The sequence below is a fragment of the Eutrigla gurnardus genome (genome assembly GCF_963514095.1).
Source record: "Eutrigla gurnardus genome assembly, chromosome: 7".
NCBI lineage: Eukaryota > Metazoa > Chordata > Actinopteri > Perciformes > Triglidae > Eutrigla > Eutrigla gurnardus.
This window is the reverse complement of record NC_139921.1, coordinates 8102966-8126115: the sequence shown is the minus strand read 5'-3', so window position 1 is coordinate 8126115 and position 23150 is coordinate 8102966. Positions and strand designations below refer to the sequence as shown.

General features: G+C 41.3%; 1 protein-coding gene across 1 annotated transcript in view; it reads right to left on the bottom strand.

Annotated features, from left to right (window-relative positions):
- Positions 1-20563, bottom strand: part of clmna (calmin a) — a 44512-nt gene extending 23949 nt beyond the window's left edge. The window contains exon 1 of the mRNA XM_084014024.1: positions 20212-20563. Within this exon, the coding sequence (XP_083870150.1) occupies positions 20212-20296 (85 nt within the window). The 5' untranslated portion in view covers positions 20297-20563. The remainder of the gene's footprint in view (positions 1-20211) is intronic.
- Positions 20564-23150: the final 2587 nt, after the last annotated feature.

Genomic DNA, 23150 nt, shown 5'->3' with positions numbered 1-23150 from the left:
GAGGAAAAGATAAGACTACCTGAGCCTCATTCCACCCAGTAAAGAAGCAGGATCAGAACCAGTCCGAGTAAAGCAAAGCCAGACAAATGTAGGGCAAACACAACGGTTACTATGGTAACCCCTACACACCAAACAAATACCAGCTGTGTGCTGAGTTACTGCACCACCCGCTGTTCCAGACTTTAGGCCACAGTTGACCAACCTTTGTTGGCACAGGATCCCATTTTCACCACCCACCTATTTATAGTCGCCATTAGGTCGTTATGAAAGAACATTTGAGACCGTCACCACTACGCTACTCAGTCCAAAACACAGCAAGCTGGCGATATTCAGAAAATCTAATATCAAGTTATTTTTGCCAAAATACATGATCATATTTAAGATTATTTCATCTCAACCGTCCAATGCCTAATATCGATACTGTAATGATACTGTAGAGTTAACTGGGTAAAGACAAATAATAGAACAGTCTGGTAAATTCAGAATATTCCATCTTTTCTGTAACACAGCCTTTAAAACCAGGATAACACGAAAAATGTGTATCAGTCAATAGCAAGAGATAAATAATTTTATGAATTCTGCTTTGAATTGCACATATGATGTTGGTCAATTTAAAAGTCTTGACATATGAATGGAATATATGGCTTTGAAAATACATAATTCCAAAGGCTCGACTACCGTGGGTACACCGGAAGGGGCAGGACTTCGCTCTATTAACTGCAGGGATGGGTTTTATAGCATATCATTGAATTCTAATCCAGTATCAAATCTAATGATCGAAGACAAATCCCTTTCAATCCCTCATCTAATCTCATTAGGATTGTATCATTTGAAAATAACTAGAGGCTGAAATAACTTCAAATTGCAGATGTCTAACCGGCTTCTGCCGGCTGAAAGGCCAGAAACACTATTTTCTATTTACAACTAGAAAATAACTTATGCAGCAGAAGAGATGAAGTATTCATTAAATGTATGAAACACATTGAGTGAACGGCTGAGTCTACTGTACTTAACCAGCTATGAAAGCTCCTGATTCACAACAAAAATCAGGAACTTCAGATCAAACTTTCTGCTCCGATGATCGGAGGCGTTCAAACTGGCCTGAGGTGATCAGTGTGTTGGTCTGTGACCACAGAAACACTGTTCACTGGTGATCATACAGTGGTGTTACAGAGTGACGGACCTTTTCACTCACAGAAAGACTTTGGGTGAATAGACACCAGCTGCAGACAACAGACCAACTTTTCATTTTAGCAGTTGTTGATCGACTCTAAACCTCGGCCCTGACCGAACCCAGTGGACAGAATTAAATGCTGTTATTGGACATTTCTACAAACCACGGATACACTGAATCACAACATTTCTGAACCAAAAACACATTTCATATCAACATTTCTAGATACATATATTTTTTTTTTACACACACAGGTGGTATCCTGGGTGAAAGTCCTGTGTTGGAGCCATCAATCCACTCAATTTGGTGGATTTGGGTTCAGTTGGCCATCAATCCACTCAATTTGGTGGATTTGGGTTCACTTGGAACACAAACAGTCTACTGGGTGAAAGTCTTTAGTCTTATTTTGAAACCCCTTATGAACGCAAAGATGCTAATTATTTAACTGTAACTGCTATTAGGGCTGATCTTTGTGAATTGGATTGTTTTTGCAATCCTTTCTATTCATTTGAATGTCAGCCTTTGTGGCAGCTTTGACAATTACTTGTTTGTTGGTTTTTTATATATTCATGCAGATTTAGCAGCTGCAAAAGCCAAGCAATCTGTATTTATTGAGTGAGTCGACTGTTAGGACGATCATCTACTTAATAAATGAATAACAAGACAAGACGTGTCATTGGTAGACCAATCCCACCATATGTATTGTGCATTGTTTTCTAACTTTTTTAAATGAGCTTGATTTAAATGGCCCTCATACTTAAATGTGAACGTTTTTATTTGACTTGAGATATATTCATGCAACTGTTGTTAAAAAACAATGCTATCAAATTTGAGAAAGCATCAACTCTGATTTCATCGACGAGAACAGATTCTTAAATCCATAAGAAGCCACCATGTCAGCCTGAAATCCATGATAACTAGTTACTTCTTCTCTCAGTCCAGCGTCTGAATTAAATTACATAGGAAGTACTTTTTTTTAGTGCTGCAGTGTGAAGCTCAGAGGGACCGAGCTCTGGGTTCTGTCTGCCCGGGTGCCAATTAGACTGGCGGAGGAGACTTCTTCCACTCTGATGAAACGGTAAAAAGGAACGCCTGCAGATGTTCTGGAACCACCTACGCACATCCCTCGCTCACGTTGAACACAGACTCCGGAGATGAAAGACACTGAGTGATAGATGCTCCCTGACTGGGGCGTCTTTTGTTGCGCACACCGTAATCAGGCTGGGAGCAGCCCACGGTAACAGTTAGAATATGAAATATAAAGCAGGGCTCTTTTATTGAAATATTCCTCCAGCAGCTGTGACAGGATCATCCGTTTAGACTGCAGCGCTGAAACATCCAGAGGGATTACATGCAGAGTTCACAGACGGGCTCTATACCTGCTTGTCATCGCTTTCTGTGTCACGATGCGAGAAGATGCTAATGCATGTTCGCATTTAGCAGTTACCATTATCTGAATGTTGAAATGTCATTTTCATATGATATTCATTTAGTACAAGCAATTCCTATCATTTTCAATATATACAGTTAGGGTTGCACGGTATACCGGTACTAATTTGGTACCGGAGTACTGAGGCATTTAAAACGGTACCATATTGCATTTGGACGGGACTGGTACTTGCAGCGCCGCCGGCAGCGCCCGCAACAGCGCGGCGAACTCGCCACGTGACGTCACCGCGTTGTAACTACAGCTGAGAGGACGAGGAGCGAGACGCAGCTTGGGGAGATAAAAGGCAAGCCGGAGGAAACCGCTAGCAAGTTAGCGAGCAGCGTAGACTGGAACAACAAACGGAGCAGGAGGAAAGCTTGGAGAGCGCGAGAGAGCGACAGCGCGAGAGAGAGAGAGCGAGAGAGAGCGAGAGAGCGCGCGCGAGAGAGCGAAGCACGGAGAGGAGAATGGCTGCTGCAACCGTCACCACGCCGCAACTTGCGGACAAACCAGCGCCGCGAAGTGCGATATGGCCGTACTTTAGCTTAAAACAAATGCGCAAGGCGAGGCAGTTAACGCCGATGCACCACTGTGTAAACGATGTTTAAAACATGCATGGCTAACGGCGGAAACACCTCCGACTTAGCCAAACACTTAAAGGACAGGCACCCAGACCTGCACACTGAGCTCAGGGAACGACAGGTCATTTACTCAGGAAAAAAACACACACTCAGTGCTAAAAGCAAGCGCCATCGCCCTTCACTCTTAACAGAAGTAGCTCTGGAAGAAAACAAATAGAGCTGGTTTATTTATATTATTATATTTTATATTATATTATTGTATTTATATTTTAACATTTTTAAAATTGTGTGCATTAGAAAAGCTTGTCTTTGTGGTATTTTATTTTATTTGCTGATTAATATGTTATTGTTCTAAGATTTTCTATTAAAATAAAGTTAGTAATGACATTTTTTCACTTTTTATTTGAAAAAGTATCGAAAAGTACCGAAAAGTACCAAAACACATGTTGGTACCGGTACCGGTACCAAAATGTTGGTATCGTGACAACACTATATACAGTATACATATGCTGTTGCCTTCCTAGAGAAAGTTCAAAGTCACCTTTCTTCCCCATCCTGATGCTCGGTTTGAACTTGAGCAGATCATCTTGACCATGTCTACACGCTAAAATGCTGAGTTGAGTTGCTGCCATGTGATTGGCTAATTAGATATTTGTGTAACGAGCAGTGGAACAGGTGTACCTATTAAAGTGGCGAGTGAGCGTATGAGGGGTACAGTGTTTCCCCCACGTTCACACAGCAGCGGCGCGCCGCCGCTGCTGAATTTTCTCCGCCGCTGCAATAAAAATCCTTTAAAAAATTGCGCAGCACGCGGCACATCGTCACGTAACCAACATCAATAAAGAAAAATACAGAGCGAGTGTGGCAGTTGTTGGCAGTAGGCTACCCTACACGGTTGCAAAGTTACATTGATTCTAGCAGTAGCGAGTGAAGCGGAAGATCGAAGAAAGAAGGAAAGAGTGAGACAGACAGAGAGAGAGAGAGACAGACAGAGAGAGAGAGAGAGAGACAGACAGAGAGAGAGAGAGAGAAAGTAAGTTGCTAAAATGTGTCGCTGCATGACCACCAGTGTTAAAAACCCTCTGAGCCCAATCATTTTATTGTATCTATAAACCGCAACCTCCGTGCCGTTTTTCCTCTAGTATTGTGTGTGTGTGTGTGTGTGTAGGCCTATGTGTGTGTGTGCGTGTTGTCGCTCTTTTTGGGATCACTCATAGCCTTTACAGGAGCTTATATCCAGTCAGGAATTTATAGCCTAGGTATTTTCGGGAACTTTGAAAAATGAATCCATACTGTTAGATCCGATGTTGTTCTTTATTGCCATATAAAATCCGTTTTCATCGCGTATTTTAGTTAGGGATTTATGCTAATCGCCTGTAAGCATGTGGTCATTAGCATAAATGCAGGGAAAAAACCTAAGGACTTCTTAAAAGATCATGAATAGTTTCTATTATGTATAACTTATATTTATTTTATAATTTTCTCATCACTTTTTGACTCCCAAGACTAAGAAGAAGTGTTTTAAGCAATAACAAGCTTAATCAATTTGCCTTTTTTGTGTCATATATAATATATATATATATATATATGAATAAATAATTGTGAGATATTATTTGCTTTTTTTTTTTTTACTGTCTAATTGATAATTTCCTTCATTCAAACGACATTGCAGCACACATATTCTGATAGTCCAGGTTGTGACCCAAATAAATGATAGCTTGACAGCTATGCATTATAAGGGTGATGAATGCAATCTTAATAAGAGAATAAATCCAGGCGAACCAAAACATCTCAAAAATGGCTTAGGGCTCAGAGGTTAAAAGGCTGGTACAAGCTCTTAAGGGATGCACTGTGCACAATGCAGGAGATTTCATTTTTGAACAAAGTGTCTTATGTAAAAAACAGTTATGCTTTGGGCATAGCAACCATGTTTAGTGTTTAAGCATTAGGCAAAAATCTGTAAATAAATTGTGCAAATTATATTTGCGTTGTGGCATTTTTTGTTAAATATTACTATACAAAAATATAAAAATCTGTAAATGAAGACACAAAAGGCAAAGTTACAACACCAATAATCCCATCTACAGTAATACACAGGACTGTTTGAATAGGATTTAAGTGCATATTCTCCTCTCAAAGTGCACCAGATTCATTCATTCCAATGTAAAGGGTACAAAAAAATTCCCCCCTAGAGGGATCGGGGACCACACCACCGCTGCTGAAAAAAATCCTGCGGGAAACACTGGGGTATATATATATCAAAAGTTGAATATTAGATTTGAATATTAGAAGTGTAGAGGCCAGTTACCACCAGTTAGTTGCAGGAGATTTTATTCGGGTCGCCAAATAAATTATTAAAGGTGTGTATCTGCAGTACACCTTTGAGCCACATGAGGGAGCCTAAATGATCTTATTGTTCTGATAATTGTAGGCTAGTGTACATTCCGCTTATTTACTCATGAGACAAAATTATAAAGAATGAGCCTGTTTGCACCCCTTAAAACCATTTATTAGGTCTCATTTATATAGTATTAAACATAACGCATGCATAAAACAAAGTTGTGTTTTTTCAAACGTACATCTCTTTAAAACGGCTGATTCACCTATTCAGGATATTATAAGGTGAACGGCAGTAAAAATGGTCTGAAGCACTGACAAACAAATTCACTCTTCTTATTGTAAATCACGTTTGTCATTTTTTTTATAGTGGCGAATGTACTGACGAGCTTACTGATCTGCATGCTGTCCCACATGGAAAAATGTCTGTTTTTGACATCAGCCCCTCGCCATCTCACAGGCATAATACGCTTCCATTTTATGAAATGAAGCCTGTGTGATCACTGTGGATCTGGTTGGTAGTTAGTAGGAATTAAGATCTCGTTCTCTTTGTGCTGAACAGACCAGCAGGATTACATAACCAGACTCTAAAAGCACTTTACAGAATAACAGAGCAGTGATGAGACGAAACACTCTGGATGTCATCCAGTCTGTTTCTCGTCTTTTTCACTCAATAATATGCAGTCACCACAGAAATATGAAATAAAGAAATAGCCACATATCAGTTGTTCACTCTTCACTTGTCATGGGATCAATAAAGTGTCTCTCTCAGACACGTGTTTTCAAAAACTTTGTAGAACAACGTAGAAAAAGTTCACCTCAGGTAATTTTCTGTGGTTGATCATGAACACATGACTGACCTCATGTCCACCTGTTAAAGATGTCTGTAAAGCTATAAAGGATCCATGTCAGCAGTTAATGTCAAGCTTACTCATCTGGCTTATCTATTGGAAAGGGTTAATAAGTCCTGGGAGGAGTGGAGGCCACGTTTAAAACACGGAATGAACAGGAAATTACACAAAATCCACCAACCACCATCTATTCAGGTTATCTAAACCACATTTTTGATTGATAATGTACCAACAACACTAATTTCAAATCTCATGATTTCTTTCCCGTCTGATCGTCCGGCTCCTCTGTTTCACGCTCCTTCTGACTTCTTTAGCAATAATGCCACTTTCCCAGATCTCAGCTTTAAACTTGGTGACGATAATGTCTGGGAAGCAATGTAGCGCGAAGCAACAGAACACAAAGTAGTATGACTACAGTAACAGGTGTCATGCTACATACCGCAAAGCACCCCGTTACAATTTAAAGTGCTACACCGTAGGGGTGAGTATTGAGAACCTCACAATACGATAAGTATCACGATACTTTGGTCACGATACGATACGTATCACGATATAAATAAAGATGAAAACACAAGTTTGTACAGTATATGTACATCAGATGATATAGATCAGAGGACAAATTGAGTCAAAACTATTTCATTCAAACACCTCTCCATTTTAATAATTCCCATGAAATTCACTGGAATAAATATTGAAAATAAAATGAAAAAGGATAAAGTAATGCATTCATAACGCGTCTAAACATGAATTTTCTTTTTAAATTGATCTTTGGAGTTGAAAAATCGATATTGTATTGGGCGGCAAAGTATCGCGTGATACCAAGTGATACCAGCAGAATGGTGATGTACCATTTTAAGAGTTCTGAGCTATTTTGATGATTATCAGGATCATATCCTGAATCAGTTATTTTGGCAGGATAATCATGACATTAAACTTCTCATCTCTTCCCATGTCTAGTCAGAATGCTGCTAAGTGTCTTTAAAGAACTATCTGGAAGGTTGGATCAGATACGTCTAATTAGATTAGACTTATTCTACAACAAAGATAAAACACTTATGAGAGTAATGAGAACATTTCCTCTACAGAAACAGAAAGACAACATTGTCCTATAAACTTGTCAGCATGTTTGTGTAACTTCTGGTCAACGGCCAGACAAGTGCTTGTCCTTGTGTCATTGCCCCCGGACCACACACACCGTCACCACTGAAACGGAATGGGCCTTGTTTTCTCACTCTTAGCATTTAAATGTTTAACAGCAGCACTCCAAACCTCGTTTAAGAGGCCATGCGCAGCACAATAAATCCCTAAATTTAAGATTTTCAAACTAAGTGCTTCTTTGTATACAGAAACATTACCTCTTATAAAAGCTTCGGATACATCAGAGCAAATTCTCAGAGTAGGTTTGATGAGAGAATAATTAAATGCTTTATTGTATTCCATTAGAGTGTCTGAACTGAAAAGCCCAACAGACATCTCCATTGTAGCGTCAAAGACATGTTCTCATGCTGCATGAGAAAGACCATTTTCTATTCAAAGAGATGAGTGACAGGGTAGTGCCTGAAAATGTGGAGGTCAGATTCCAAGGTCATGCAAGGCATTAAACTAAATATACAAACTCTAATCTGGATGATTTATGGTAATGCGACAAAGTAACAGTTTCCACAATGACTTTGACCCAAAGACTGTATGTAAGTAGTAGACATATTCATTGTGACATCACACATTGGTTTGTGGACTACAATTTTGAAGCCTCGAGTTCAGCTTTTTTGGCAGTCGCCATTGGATATTAGTGGTTGCCATCTTGGATTTTGACAGTTGCCATCTTGGATTTTGATGGTCCCCATCATGGAAACCAAACTCAGGGTAGCATTTGCAGTGTTACAGTTATCTTAGTTTAGCTAATCTTAGCTTGTTGCATTGGTAGTGTGATAGCGATGGCAGCGAGGCAGTGACTTGGTGGCAACCCAGCAATCACAAGGTAGCCCCGCCCTAAAGCATCCCATGCTTTATGGTCTATTTGACTCTAAATGGATCATAATTTACTAAATGAACATCATGCTGGGTTGAAGATTTGCAACTAGAACTTGAGACCATACATTCATGTTTACAATGTTGACTGAGGAAATTAATCCAATGAGAAGTTGGGTTATTTTCTCATAGACTTCAATGTAATCAGACTTATTTTTGCAACCAGAGGAGTCGCCCCTTCATGGCCGGTAGAGAGAATGCAAGTTTAAGGCACTTCAATATTGGCTTCGCTTGAATCATCAAAGAAGAGCAGACAGGAAATAAACTATAGCCTAACAATAAATAACAGGAAACACAATAAGACTCACATCAAACTGAAATTAAATGGGAAACACTGAACTATGAACACTTTCGATTTCCAAACAAAGACAATGTCTTTTGGAGCTTAACCTGAAACACAAGGTTCCGTTTCCACATACCTCCAAAAATGTATTAATGTAATGGTGTGTGTTTAAAGTGAGGGTACATTTCAGAGATCCTCTGAGCTCCTTGCCTGCAGACACGAGGTGGTAATGGGTTTTTGATCCATCAGATCACATCAGAGACCGCCTTTGAGGAAGCTCCCGCCTAACTGAAGTGAGAGCTCAACACAATACACACTGGCTGATGTCATCTTGCATCAAACATGATTCACATTCCAGCAGATTACACAATCAAGCAACTTCTGGAAGCAAACTCAAACAACACCTGAGGATTGGGAATAAAGAAACGGAGATGGCTTTTTTGCAGGAGCTTACAGGTAAGCAGAACTGCTGTTCTTCCTTTAAATGAGAGAAAAAAAACATGATGGCATAAAAGCTTTTATGACTGCAGGGGGGAAAGAACATCAGGAGAGAGAGAAGCTCAGGTTGAACCGGTGGAAAAATGAAAAGCAATCCCTGGTGGGTGGGTGTTTTTCTGGAGAGCTTATACCTGCTCAGTGAAGGCCCCCGGGGGCCGCAGGTCAACCTGAGAGCACCATCGCTTAGAAACACAGCGTGGAGAAGCACATGGCTCTCTGTCAACATCGCTGTTAACCCTTTGGAGGCAGCTCAGCCTCTAGAATAAACATATATTGATCAGGCAGTGATCTATGCTTCTGAAAAGTGAAGCCAAATCCGAAGTACCAAAAACTTGCATTGTCTCTACTGGCCATCAGGGGGCGACTCCTCTGGTTGTAAAAAGAAGTCAGATCGCATGAAAGTTTATGAGAAAATTAACGTACTTCTCACTTGATTTATTAACTCAGAAAACATTGTAAACATGAGTTTACTAGTTTCAAGCCTTCTTTAATACAATGGGATGTAAAAAAGCAGGGTATGCTTTAGGCCATGTTGTGATTGACAGGTAGCTACTACAGTGTCTTTACCGTGGCCTAGCTACCATCGCTTCCATGCTACCAATGCAATTAACTACTAAGATCCCTTCAACACCAAGTTGACCTTTCATTATGATAACATCCTCTTCACACCAAAAGCCAGATGCAGTAATGTTGCCGCTTGTGTTTTAAATTGACAAACATAATTCATGTCAAAATCCAAATAGACTACAATAATAATAGAATAATTATTTGTCACTTGCAATTGACTACCATGCAATTATTTACTTAGGGGGGCAGCTGTAGCGGAGTGGATATAGCGGGTCGTCCTTTAACCACATCTGCATTTCAAAGTGTCCTTGAGTGAGGCACTGATCCCCAAATTGATCCCCAGGGACTTTCCAGCAGCCCACTGCTCCTAGTGTTCAGGATGGGTTGACTGCAGGTCAAATGTCAGAATTTCCAACATAAAGTGTTGCATAAGATTCACCACAATGCATGAGATGAGGTGTCTGCCATTCACACTGTCCCGGGGGAGGACCACCAGCTTAACATGTGCTGCCCAATGTTGAAAGGAAACCTAAGTCCACAAAGGTGCCCCTAAGGTGCAATGCTGCTCAAAGCCGTGTACTTGTTGGAGTGCCAGCAGAGTGGTGTTAGTAGTCTGCCATTTCTCTGACCCAGCAGTGGAAACACCTGCATCTCATAAAAACCAGGCTTCCAGACCACTCATACTGGAGACAAAGAGTGAGCTAAATCGGGCTTACATCACCCACCGGTTATCTCACTATATAACCACTGACCTTTTAAAAAAAGGAACATGTTTTTTTTTTTCATGCAGGGACATGGAAGGCTTTATAAAAAAGGAGCCGACTTGTTTCTGAGGATTTCCAAGGGCAAAGACAGTGGCAGCGAGATAAAGCTGCTTTATGCAAGAGGGATTTGTGTCAGAAAACAGTTGGGCAATAATATGAAAAACCCAGGTGGCAACCTCCAGTTCTGAAAGTGAAGACAACGAGGAAGTGCCCTGAAATATACCATGCTCCATGGTATATTTGCCTGTAAATGTATCATTATTTACTAAATTAATATCATGCTGTATTGGAGAAGACTTGAAACTAGAGATTGAGACATGATTGCAATGTTTACTGTAAATCAAGTGAAAAGTAGGGTCATTTGTCAGACTTCCATGCATACTGACTTATTTTTGCAACTAGAGGAGTCACCCCCTGATGGCCAGTAGGGAGAATGCACTTCAGAGTTGGCTTCACTTCCCATGGAGGTTGCCTTCGTCAAGGCAACCTCGATGGGAAAATCGATCTTCGTCAAAAAAAGGGATTTCCTGAGATTCAATAAAAGTATTTGTTTCTTAACAAAATTCAAGGTTATTCCAGGATATTATTTCCATTCTAACTGTTTAAACTGATTTTGATGAATGGAAATTATTTTGGACAGAATAATCATGACATGAATGTTTCATATCCCAGGTCTATGCACCTGTAGAATACTGAATTTCTCACCTTTTCTCTAACCTACTTCATTATATCACTCATACAACTATCCAGGCACTGCAGGAAAAAGGCAAACCACGAAGTGAACATCTGCTGGAAGGAGGAAGAAAAGAAAATACTTTATGATAAGGATACCTTCATCCCTCCAGGGCCTTATTGCTGAGTGCCACTGCTCTTTCCTCACCTCCTCCACAGAAACCAGGTGCTTACTCATCATGCGCTTGTTCATCATGTGGCCTGTCAGCCCACACTTCAACACACCTACACTGAGAGAGTTCATACCTCGCTCTCCAGTTTCAGCTCAGAGGAGGGATGTTATACAATCTGAATAAAACATCCAACACTGTTTCAGATTGTTTCTGCTGCTATTGCAGCCACTGCTTTCCATTTATTTAACCCCAAGTTGAGACGATATCATGGGAAATAAAAATGTCTTATTGTGCCATAGGATAGGCATGCAAAAAAAATCAGTTTTTATAGAAAAGCGTCAACGAAGATGCCCTAGGAAGCAAAATTCTGACATTTTTGGTTGTAGCCATTAAAAGGACAGACCAGACTGATGAAATCATCATGGATTCTCCACTCCGACTGTCTATATAATGATGTGGATGAGTTTACATTGGAGTCGAATGAAAGCCTGGCATGTCTCATACAGACACTAAAGGGTGCCCCGGAGAGTCGGGATCAGACGCCGCGGGTCACTGACCAAGTGTCAGGATTTGACAAGTTGAAAGTGAGATTGTGTTTCTGACAACGTGAGGAGAACGTGTTGTCAGAGTTCATGCAGCACAGAGGAGAAGGCGAGGAGTCTACAGCCATGTGGCTCTGTGATGCTAACATGCTGATTTCCAACATAACGTTGACAATATATCGAAATATCGATTGATCGTGCCAAATACATTTACATTTAAGGCATTTAGCAGACACTTTTGACTTACAATTTGTCGAAAGAAAGAAAACACAACATATCATTGCCGACAAAGTAAGAGGGATGAAATAGAAACAAGTGTTAGGTTTTTTTTTGGGGAGGGGGGGTTAGTGGCTCATGCTATTCAGAGTCGAGGTGAAGTCTGAACAGGTGTCTTGAGCCTTTTTAGGAAGATGGCAAGTTGTCCTGACATTATATTATTCAAATATCAATATATATTAAAAAAAGTCAATAATTAAAAATGTTTTATTCCCACCCCTAGTTAGAACTAAACACAAGGTACAGCTAAGGGTGATGGAAATGACAACACAGGTTTGGTCAAAAAAGCCAAAAGTATTGGACAGGTTGTTTTGACCTGATGATGGCGCTAGATGAAATATTATTGGATCACCAAAGTGATCGGGACTAAAGTGGTGAACACTGGCCCCTCCTCCATGTTATGAAAACTCCATCTGTGGCAATGAGAGAGTGACAGTGATTGTGAGTCAGTATCTTGTGTTTGGAAGGTGGGGGACGGACTGTGTGGGTGGATCAGATGATGTTTGAGTGAATCACAGAAAAACAGAAGCAGTGACAGAAAAAATGTATCTAGATAAAACTATGCAGGATTATACCCAAGCGAATCAACGTGGGAAATGTGTCATCATAAAGGCACAATGAAACAAAAACTGTTTTTGACATGTTACAATAGTGGAGCGAGAGTTTCCCCAACCCTGTTAAAATGAGTCTGGTGCTCTTCTGTTGGTTTGACCTCAACCTGTGGAGGCAATAAAGATCTTCTGACGAACTTCTGTCTCTCTGTACTAAAGCGTCACCAGACTGGGACCACAGCTGCTTTGACTAAGCAAATTAATGTTACATGTAAACCTGGAATGTAAACAAGTCTGTGCAGGCTGTTGCAGTACTTTGCATGAATTTCTAAATGCATGGTTTCGGACAATTTAAAAAAATCCTTTGTTCACTTTAACTGGGGAATTACGTCCCAGAACTGATCGCCTCATATAGGTGACACAACAGTCTTCTTCAGCATCCGACCTCCAGCAAAACATTGTACACTGTAAAGTTTGTATAAAGTTGATAGCAACTAAAAGCCGCTAATTTACTCCAACATCTCAAACAGAGGCAAGCAAGACGGCGGCCGCCCTTAAACATCCTCGTTCATTCTCATCGTATATTCAGTCGCCAGAATCGATATTCCAACAACAGGGGAATTAGGGGAATTTAAGTGATTTGTATTGTTAAAGTAGAAACAAAATGTCTCTGAATAATTCATTTGTCTTTGTAGGCTTAGTGTGTGATGTGAAAATAAAAAAGATGTTTTAGGTCTCAGCTGTAGTTTAAAGTCATCTCAAAAGGTAGTTTTAACCTCATCTCCACTTTAATCTGAGTAGATGTATAATATGTACAGCTGCAGTATGTAAAGCAGCATCAGTACCACAGCAGTGTATATGAAAGCAGTCTAGGAGCATGCTGGATGCTTTTTATTTGCAGCACACTGCAGTCTTCTGTCATGGTGTGTGTGTGTGTGTGTGCGCATGTCACATGTGCAAATTCATCACAAATTCTGCCGCTACTCAGTGGATATCGGCCCAAGGGTTTGTGCAGAGAAAGCTCATTTGCTGCGAATCGAGTGGACACCTGAAACAGTTTAGAGAAGCTTTTGCTGCAGGATCGCCTGGAGGAGCGAATTCAAAAGCAAGGAGGGGATGTACCAAAGAGAAGGGACCTTTGTTGTAGCCTCCTCCAACCTCCTGGAAACTCGGGAGCAGAGTTTGAGGAGGCCGAGGCTCTGCTGTCCTGGATGTAGGGGGACTGGGCACGCGTTCAGGAACGCCACATTCAGACCGCTGCGAGCCGCGGAGGCCGTCACCGCTGTTTGCAGAGCGTCTCGCTCAGCAGAGTGGGAGAAGCTTGTTTGGCTGAACTCTAATAGGCTCGCAGCAGTTTGGTGTTCAGCAGGGTGCTTTATTGGGAATCTTTTACACTAGACATGGGATTGAAAATGTCCTGGCTAAATTAATTTCAATTCACCATATAATGAGGGATGCATACCACTTTACGAGTACTTACATTTCAGTACTTGCAAGTACCAATATGAGTATTTAACAATCAACTTTGTGTTTTCCTGATAAAAACAGAGCATAGTTTGCTGTCGGGATGTTAATAATTAATCGTTAACTGTATTAACAGTAACAATAAATGTTAAGTCAGGTGAGCAATTGGGTCATGATCTCAGACTTCCATGCAATCAGACTTCTTTTTGCACTTCTTCACCTTCAGAACCATTAGGTTTAAGGCTGATATGCTTAGAAATCATTCAAAGAAGACAATCCTTACTCCTTCCTAAACTCTATTATTTGCTGAAGAATCATCAGGTTTTCTTCAGTGTCAGTAATCATGGCAAAGTCCGCCTCCCTACTTATTCATTCTGCAAATGTGTCCCATATCAAATGTGCAATTCCATATAAACAATAGGTTTTCTTCTCATAGATGAGAAACTCAATCAATTCTATCATCTTCCATCCAGCCAATTGCTAATATGTATTACTATATTAATTGAGTCTTTGAGGCTTCATCTACTGTGGTGATGTAACTTAACGATGCCCTCAGAGAATACACGAATGGGATAGGCTGGAGGCTGAGCATTATGTTAGATAACCACATGAATGATGTAGTGGCCTCCTCGCTGGATTAAATGAATACACACAGTACATTTGCCCAGTGGTTACCATGCACTTCAAGGACTTCCCTCCAACATTCTGAGGAATATGCTCTTTTTCCTTTTGGTCTCTCCAAGGATTGTGCCAACTCCTGGCAGCACAGAGTGGCTGTAGGGTCACGGGACGTCACCTCTCTGGCAGGGAAGGAACCGGAGCTGGTGCAGGAGTTGGAGCGTACCAACTTGACAAAGGGTGAGTTCGTAAATCCAATCCAAAACTCCGGACTAAAATGAGAACGCTGTATTTGAAACAATTGAGCGTTGTATTTCTATATGAATTATCAAACGGTACGTTTAAATGCATGAAAGATAAACTTCAGAGGGATAGTGACGAGGAGTGCCTGAATATGTACTTTAGATTGAACATAATGTTCGAGGCATTTGAAGCAAAGGGTCAAGTACAGGACAGTACACCAAAAGCCTTGCTGTTATCAAAAACAAACACCTGTCGCTACTTTTTCCAAAGATGAATGTTTGTTTCTCACCCAACACAATCCTACGTGGTTTCATGTCTGGTCAGTTCCTCTTCTCTCAAATTCCCTTATGTGAGGATTTTGTATCCATTGTCGATCTTTTCTTCCTGACATTTATCCTATTTTGAATGAAGGTTGCATTTAAAACGGCATGAGTGAGTAAAGTTATATTACAAAGGCCAAACGTCCACGACCTTTCAAAGTGTTGGCACACCGTTTAAAAATGCAGGCTTTCTGTTAGAATTGTGACATCACCCTGATGATGTCATCATCTGTGTCATCATCTGTGTGACTGTGTCTGTGTGGTTGTGTGTCTGTGTGGTTGAGTATCTGTGTGACTGTGTGTCTGTGTGGTTGAGTATCTGTGTGACTGTGTGTCTGTGTGGTTGAGTATCTATGTGACTGTGTGTCTGTGTGTCTGTGTGGTTGTGTGGTTGTGTGTCTGTGTTGTGTGTCTGTGTGAATGTGTGTCTGTGTGGTTGTGTGTCTGTGTTGTGTGGTTGTGTGACTGTGTGGTTGTGTGTCTGTAGTTGTGTGTCTGTAGTTGTGTGTCTGTGTGTCTGTGTGACTGTGTGTCTGTGTGACTGTGTAGTTGTGTGTCTGTGTGGGATGTACGATGTGTGAATGTTAAGTTGAGGGTCTCTGGTGCTGTAATGCAGAGGGACCTGCTCTCCCGTCTCATCATGTCTTATGTAACGGCCTCCAGGCCATTGTTTCAAACCACTAGCTGCTCTTCCAGCTTCCATGCAGAGAATAGCAGCCGCTCATCAGAGGCTCATCCGAGAGCGCAGCAGAGAACAGTTCTGCTTTTCTCCCTGTGAGGCCGGGAAAAGTCCAAGTTCACAGGAGAAGCTAGTGCCAAGACAGAAACATGCTAAGCTGACGCTCCTGCAGCTAACATGCAGTGAGAACCAGCAACCTACTCATTAGAAGCCATGGGACCATATGACCAAAATAATTGCGATTGGCAATATTATAACGGTAATCATCAAAATATGTCTAAAACTATTGTTTATCCACAGGATAATTTGTGTTTATTCATGTCAGCCAGACGAGATGCGCCGGAAAGGAGGGGGGGGGCTTACCTCCATGTAGACACGACAATCCATCATGGCTGCTCTGTTGTGGAAGTCACAGTTACGCTGCTAATCAAATCCCCTGAGTCTGAGTTCATAACATCACCCAGAGGTGCTCAGTGAATGTAATTGAGCTGTATTCACTGTGAACAGCAAGCCACACATTGGCTGGTTTACTACAGAGGTATCACAACCCAAATCACGATTTTGTTGTGATTGTGAATGATGCTGAATTAAAGACATAATGACAACGATTTTTTTTAAAGTCTGAAGTCATGGTTTGACTCTCGAAATATTTCAACTTGAATGAATAATTCAGCAAATTCAAAAATGTTCACTTTGAATTGACTTTATATGCAATTGTCCTTGTTCGCTTTTGTTGTGAATGCCCCTTTAGAGAGGCACCTAAACATAATGATAGATAGAAGAATATTACATCTTTTTTTCTGTGGAAAAACAATCACATAATCTTCAATAAGATCATCATAAATCTTAAGTTCTCCCTGCATAAGTAAAGAATAAATAAGTAAAAGGACCGCTTTTTGTATCCTGTATTTCTTCTTCTTCTGTATTTTTACCATGATGGGGAGCTCAACAGTGATCTGCTTTATTTTATCGTCAAATCCCTATTACTAACAAAAATTCTGTATTAGTTTCTATTAAACGAAGCAGTAATTTAAAGTTGAAATGATGTATGGAGTGAAACAAGCAAGAAGCATATGTTACATCTGCTGGATGTGCAAATAGGCAACATAGTCGGCCATGTCGACTCCGAAAGGTTGATACAGAAGTCTTATCGGCTGGTGTTATGATCATGGACCAGCAGGCCTTAAATACTCTTTCCTGTTACAGGCATTGGGATGAACTGGGTTAAAGCAGGACAAAGCTTTCATTCATTGCACTCATTAAATCAATTACTTCCACTTTAAAGAGCAATTGTTGTGAGCCTGCTCCTCTGAACTCTGTAAAACCTCTGTTTGGCAAATGTACAGTGAACTTCAGTTCAAACCAGAAGAGCAAGTCATATATCTCAAACTTGTTTTGCTCATGATTTCAATGTTGGCCATTACATGCGTGTTCCAGTGTGGTCTTCAATGTATACAACAATAGAATTGTACACAAAGGTTTTTTATACTGCCATCCTTGGACATTATATATATATATATATATATATGTGCAGTTTTCTACCAATTACTAAACTTTCAATTTCCAACAGATTTATTCATTGAAGGAAATTGGGGGGAAATCTCCCTAAAAATGTATTGAAGTACAGAACTTCACAGTCATGTGATAATAACACCTGAACAAAGATGAGAGATTCAGTTCAAGGATCATAAACCAGCTAGTCAGCAAACATTAAGTTTAGAATATTTTATCACTAATCAAATAAAAAAAATGCCTCCCTGCTCAAGTGATGTAACTTGCTTTCCTGGTTTCCTTTTCTTATTTCTGGCTCTTATTCATGTGAATAACTGGCCAAACACAACGTGACACCATCTCAGAAATTTCCAGCGGCTACAGCGGAATTTGATGCCTGAAATTGTTTCAATGATCCCATCAACAACATCAACAGTGAACGCGAGGTTCGGGTGTCACTGCATCAACATCAGCAGCAAGTTGGGCTTCTTTCAGCGTGCTCCTGCAGTCATGCAGGAATAAATCCACTGAGGAAGTGGCAGAGAGAAAATAGGCTGGGATATAATGCAGCTACAGGTAGTGCTGGTTGATATGGCCAAAACCTTCCATCCCCACACTGCAGTGTGCACAGTGTGGTGGCAGAAAAACTGCAGAAAAAAAAAGTTGAACCAGACGATATCTTGGGAAATAAAAATGTATTTTTATGTCGTAGGATGTCAGAATAGGAATGAAAAAAAAAGATGATCTTCATTTCATAGAATATCGTCATCGCAGATGCCCTTTGGAGCAAAAGCCAGACGTTTGAAGCCATTAAACAGACTGGACTGATGAAATCATCCTGAATTCTTGTCTCTGCAGCTCATTTTATATCAGGTTTCTCCTGTTTATCACAAACAATCTAAAATAAATGATGTATTTAAAACAAATAATTAGTTACATCAGCAACCACAAAGCTAGCACTCTCAGAAGGCTATTTTATACTGGTAAACACCACTGTTCAACCTTAGCATGTTGGCAGTAATAACATGTAAACCATTTAGCTAGCTAACATCACAACCCCACTCGCCAACCTTAGCAACATTAGCGTGTTAGCAGAAGTAGCATGTTCATAAATGTTTAGTAAAAAAACAACAGTTTAGGTAGCTAACACTATTTTCAACTTGAGTTCATCTTCCTCATATTCGTACTGTTGCGTTGTTGTCTGACCAGTATCTTCTTCTCGATATTGAACTGTGGATCATAAACCAACGTTGAGCGGTATATAAAAAAAATGTGTTCATCTTGCCGCTTGCTGGTCCAATCAGAGCCAGTCAGAGAACCGTTGGCGTTGAACATGATATTAGCGGGCCACCCGGGCCACTTATGGACACTAAAAAGTGCACCCTGAACCTGCTTCTAGCTTTGACCCAGAGGTGGCTTTTATAAATAATAATGCAGTCATTTTACATCAAATAAACAACAGTGATTTTCACAAGGTTGAATTACCTAAACCCAGCAACTTAACAGTCCCAGAGTGTGTATTTTTACACGGTTTCAACATGAATGGCAGTGAACGGCAGTTAAAACAGGTGTCTACGAATGTCTACGAAAGTAAACACTACGACATTGATGCACACACAATGTGTTGAAGACGGAGGAATCTGCTCATGCAGATAAGTCAGAATTCGACTGGTCACATTGGCCAAAATGCTACAGCAAATTAATGTAATGTATGACTACGGTCCTTTTATTCGGCTGCTGATTTGACAGTTGTATTCTGTATGAAACACTTACACACAAAGCCAATTCTGTCATCTGTCGAATATAGTAAAGCCAAAAAACAATATGTGAAACATGCCTATACTAATGTCAACAAATATGATACATGTGATGCATGTAATGAGAATATTCCTGGTTGCTATGTAACAAGAGCTGCATGTGGATGGCAATTCATAGGCTTCTGTCCCACCAACTGTCCAAAAGATTCTGTTTTAAACGACAGATTATCAAAATGGTTGAATCAATGAAACAACTTATATCTTACTGGACTTTTATTGGTAGAGATTTATAATGGAAATTACAATAATATTACTATCCAAGCTGTCCTTGGTTTTTGTAGTGGGAATTTCTTTGTATTTTTCTTAAATTGTGATGAAGTGTTTCTGGATTTCTGTTGCTTCATTGTGTTTTCTTTGTTGACTAACATTGTTGGAAATGAGTGTTTTCACTTTAACATTATAGTCTTTGTTTTGTTGTTGTTTTTTTATAATCTGTAAATCAAATAATGATACTCAAAGTTTGTTTCCAAACTAACTTTGGGCTAGCCTTTAAACATCACTTCAGACAAACAACCTTCCAGGAACAATGTCCAGGCTTTTTCAATTTACTCACAATGTGCTCTCCATGAATGAATTACCCCCACACAACACTGCAGCCACTTTGATTATAGTGTGTGAACTCCCATAGGCACCACGCTGATAGACTGATAGACTTGTTTAAAACCTCCATGGAAAGTTTCGACACCGTCCCGAGTAACTTTACCCAAAACCAACGAGCCAGCGGGGCCACAGTGCGCTCCGAGGGTGTGCATGCGTGGCCGGGCGGCTCACCGCCGAGCCCCCGCGACTCCTCACTCTGTTGTTAAACAGCAACAAAGATATGAATCACCACAGACCGCCGGGATGCTCCTACCTTGCAGGTTCTGCACTCGGATGTCACTGATCTGTCCGATAAATTCCTCCCGCTCGAACCAGTCCTCCCACTCGTGTCCAGCCATCTGGCCGCGGAGTGGTGCAGGGATCCCGGCCAGGAACTGTGTGGAAGAGACGCTGCTGCTGCTGCTGCTGCAGCGGGCTGACGGGCTGTCTATTGTCCGGCCGCTCGGCCGAGAGCCATGCAGACCGGGTAACTTACTGAGTGCACACTGGGAGGCTTCGTTGTTCACTGCGGTGTTTGTGTCCGTCACATCGCAGCGATGAGAGCGATGGAGGTCCGCGAGGTGAAGCAGCGGGGAGGAGCGGAGAGCAGGGCAGGAAGGAGCCGCAGCACCTGGTTGGTATTTCCGAGGTGGGATGGAGCTGATCCAGAACCCGCCCACCTCTCTCTCTCTCTCTCTCTCTCTCTCTCTCTCTCTCTCTCTCTCTCTCTCTCTCTCTCTCTCTCGCTCTCTCTCTCTCTCGCTCTCTCTCTCTCTCTCTCTCTCTCTCTCTCTCTCTCTCTCTCTCTCTCTCTCTCTCTCTCTCTCTCTCTCTCTCTCTCTCTCTCTCTCTCATTTCAATTGGGCTTTGTCAGCATTTAGAAATGTGCATTTCAAGTGTCAATTAAAAGCAACATGTGCAACATTGCAACATTATAAAGAGATATATAAGGGAATATAATATAAGTTCTTAAAGAACCAGTTTGTAGCATTTGGGGAACCAATTAGCAGAAATGCATTTAGTGTATCACCTGAAATGAAAATGCTTTCATTAGCTTAGAATGAGTCCTTTGTGGGTTACTGTCCTGTTTTTGTTTTGTTGGACCTATGTTAAATTGTAAACTGTAAACTGGTAAAACTGAATAAAAAAGACCTTGATCAAAAAAAAATGTGTCCTTTGTATCATTGGGCATCCTAAACAAGGAGTTGGTTATGTTGCACTCAGGTGGCAACCTCCAGTTCTTAAAAGCCAAACCAAAGCCGAAGAGATGTATAAGATAAGACATGTCACTTAAGTTCATATGCGAGTCAAGGCAGGTGAGCGAATACGTTTGGCAGTATATCAGTGATATATGTCAAGCAAGCCCTTGATATTAAAAACATCTTCAAGCTGTCATTAATCACTGACATGATACTTCAAACAGTTTTAAAACCTGCATGAAATACTGTAAACTTTAATCTGCCCTTAGAATCTTTACATGTTTAAACAAATGTAACCTTGTTTGGTGTTATAATATTTCACAACAATTTGAAGATTTAGTCCAAACAACACCAGCACAAAAAGTAGAAATGTCAACCGAGATATAGTATTGGCAAAAAAAAGACTGAGAGGAAGTCCTAAAATGTACTTGTGTTAGAAGGCAATCTTCTGTGTTTTATTAATATAACAAGAACTCTTGAGCACATGCAAGTTGGATTATGTAAAAACAAGTCATTATCTTCTGCAGAGCACTGTATTTGTTCTCTAATTTGTGCAGCTGGAGGAGGCTTTAAATTGATGGTGCAGCTGAAGTATTGAGATGCGTCCCTTCCTGTGCTGCAGTCATTAAGTCCAGGCTGAGGCTGTGTCTGGTGACTGTACGCTGTCGCCACACGGGAAATGAGGATCATATTAGTGAAGCATGTTTATACACTGCAGACAGACAGCCATGTTTCAGTTTACAGTGGAGCTACAAGGTTTAAGAGATGTGGATGGAGACCATAGACTGTGCAGTATATAAGAAGTGATCGTAGTCACCATGTGTTTACAGTGGTTTAGAATTCAAGTTCATTTTGGCCATGGCCATCTTGGAATTTTGGCAACCAGTTAAGGAAGTGACCATATTTGGACTGCAGAGGAGCGATGGGTGGATCTGACTAACACAAGCAGCAGAGCGGCAACCTTAAAGGGATAGTTCAGAATTTTGGACATAAGACCTATTTTCCAAGTGATCCGGTGTGTTCGAGACGTAAGGAGACGTTTTAAAGAAATTTCATTCAGTTCTTCTAGTTGCCGAGTTCGCTTATGCTATGGCTAGCGCAAGTCAATCGTTCTTAGATAGCATGTCATTAAAAACAGTCTTGCCCACTCCACAGTGCACCCGAGGCAAATCAATTTTAACGGCAGACTATCGATGTACATATGTGTTGATAGAATGTTTGAAATAAAACCAACCTTGCATTTTTAAGGATTTATGTCTCAGCAGCAGCAGCAGCGTGCCATACTTCCTAGTAGGCTATGGCAGCGGCGGAGTGATATCACCTAGCGCTTATTAGTTACCGGTTCTATAATAGTTTGTTTACCTGCTGTCATTGCTACAGACGCAGAGTAGCCTGCAGTGCTAGTTTCTTCAATCTCACATAAATGGCCACTTTTGGAGAATAGACCCAAACCCAACCGTACCTGTACGAGCCTGAATAAAAAGAGGAAGAATTGCGCGAGAGGGATGCTCAAAGGGCAGAACGTGAATGAGCGTCCGTGGAGACCGAGATAGCCCCCGCTGGAGCTGAGAACCGGGACCGAACAAACGGAGACTGGTGGTGCCAGGAGGGAATCCCCTGCAACGTGTCCGAGGGTTTACGGGTCTACGGACGGAGCAGAGGTCTGGGTTCGCGGTGCGTAATTGTGGCTTCGCGTGGCCGTGGGCTGCCCGGTGTTTGAGTGAGGTCCAAGCGCTTTTCACCCAGGTCTGGGGGCATAAAGGCCGAGAGTTCGGCGGTGTTTTTGTGTCATTTTACCGGAGGGATTCCCCGCAACGCGTCCGAGGGTTTACGGGTCTATGGACGGAGCAGAGGTCCGGCTTCGCGGTGCGTAATTGTGGCTTCGCGCGGCCGTGAGCTGCCCGGTGTTTGAGTGAGCTCCAAGGGCTTTTCAGACAGCCTTGGAGGCACAAGTGCCGAGAGTTCGGCGGTGTTGAGCCGCGTGTTTACCGGCTGGATTGCTAGCGGCACGTCT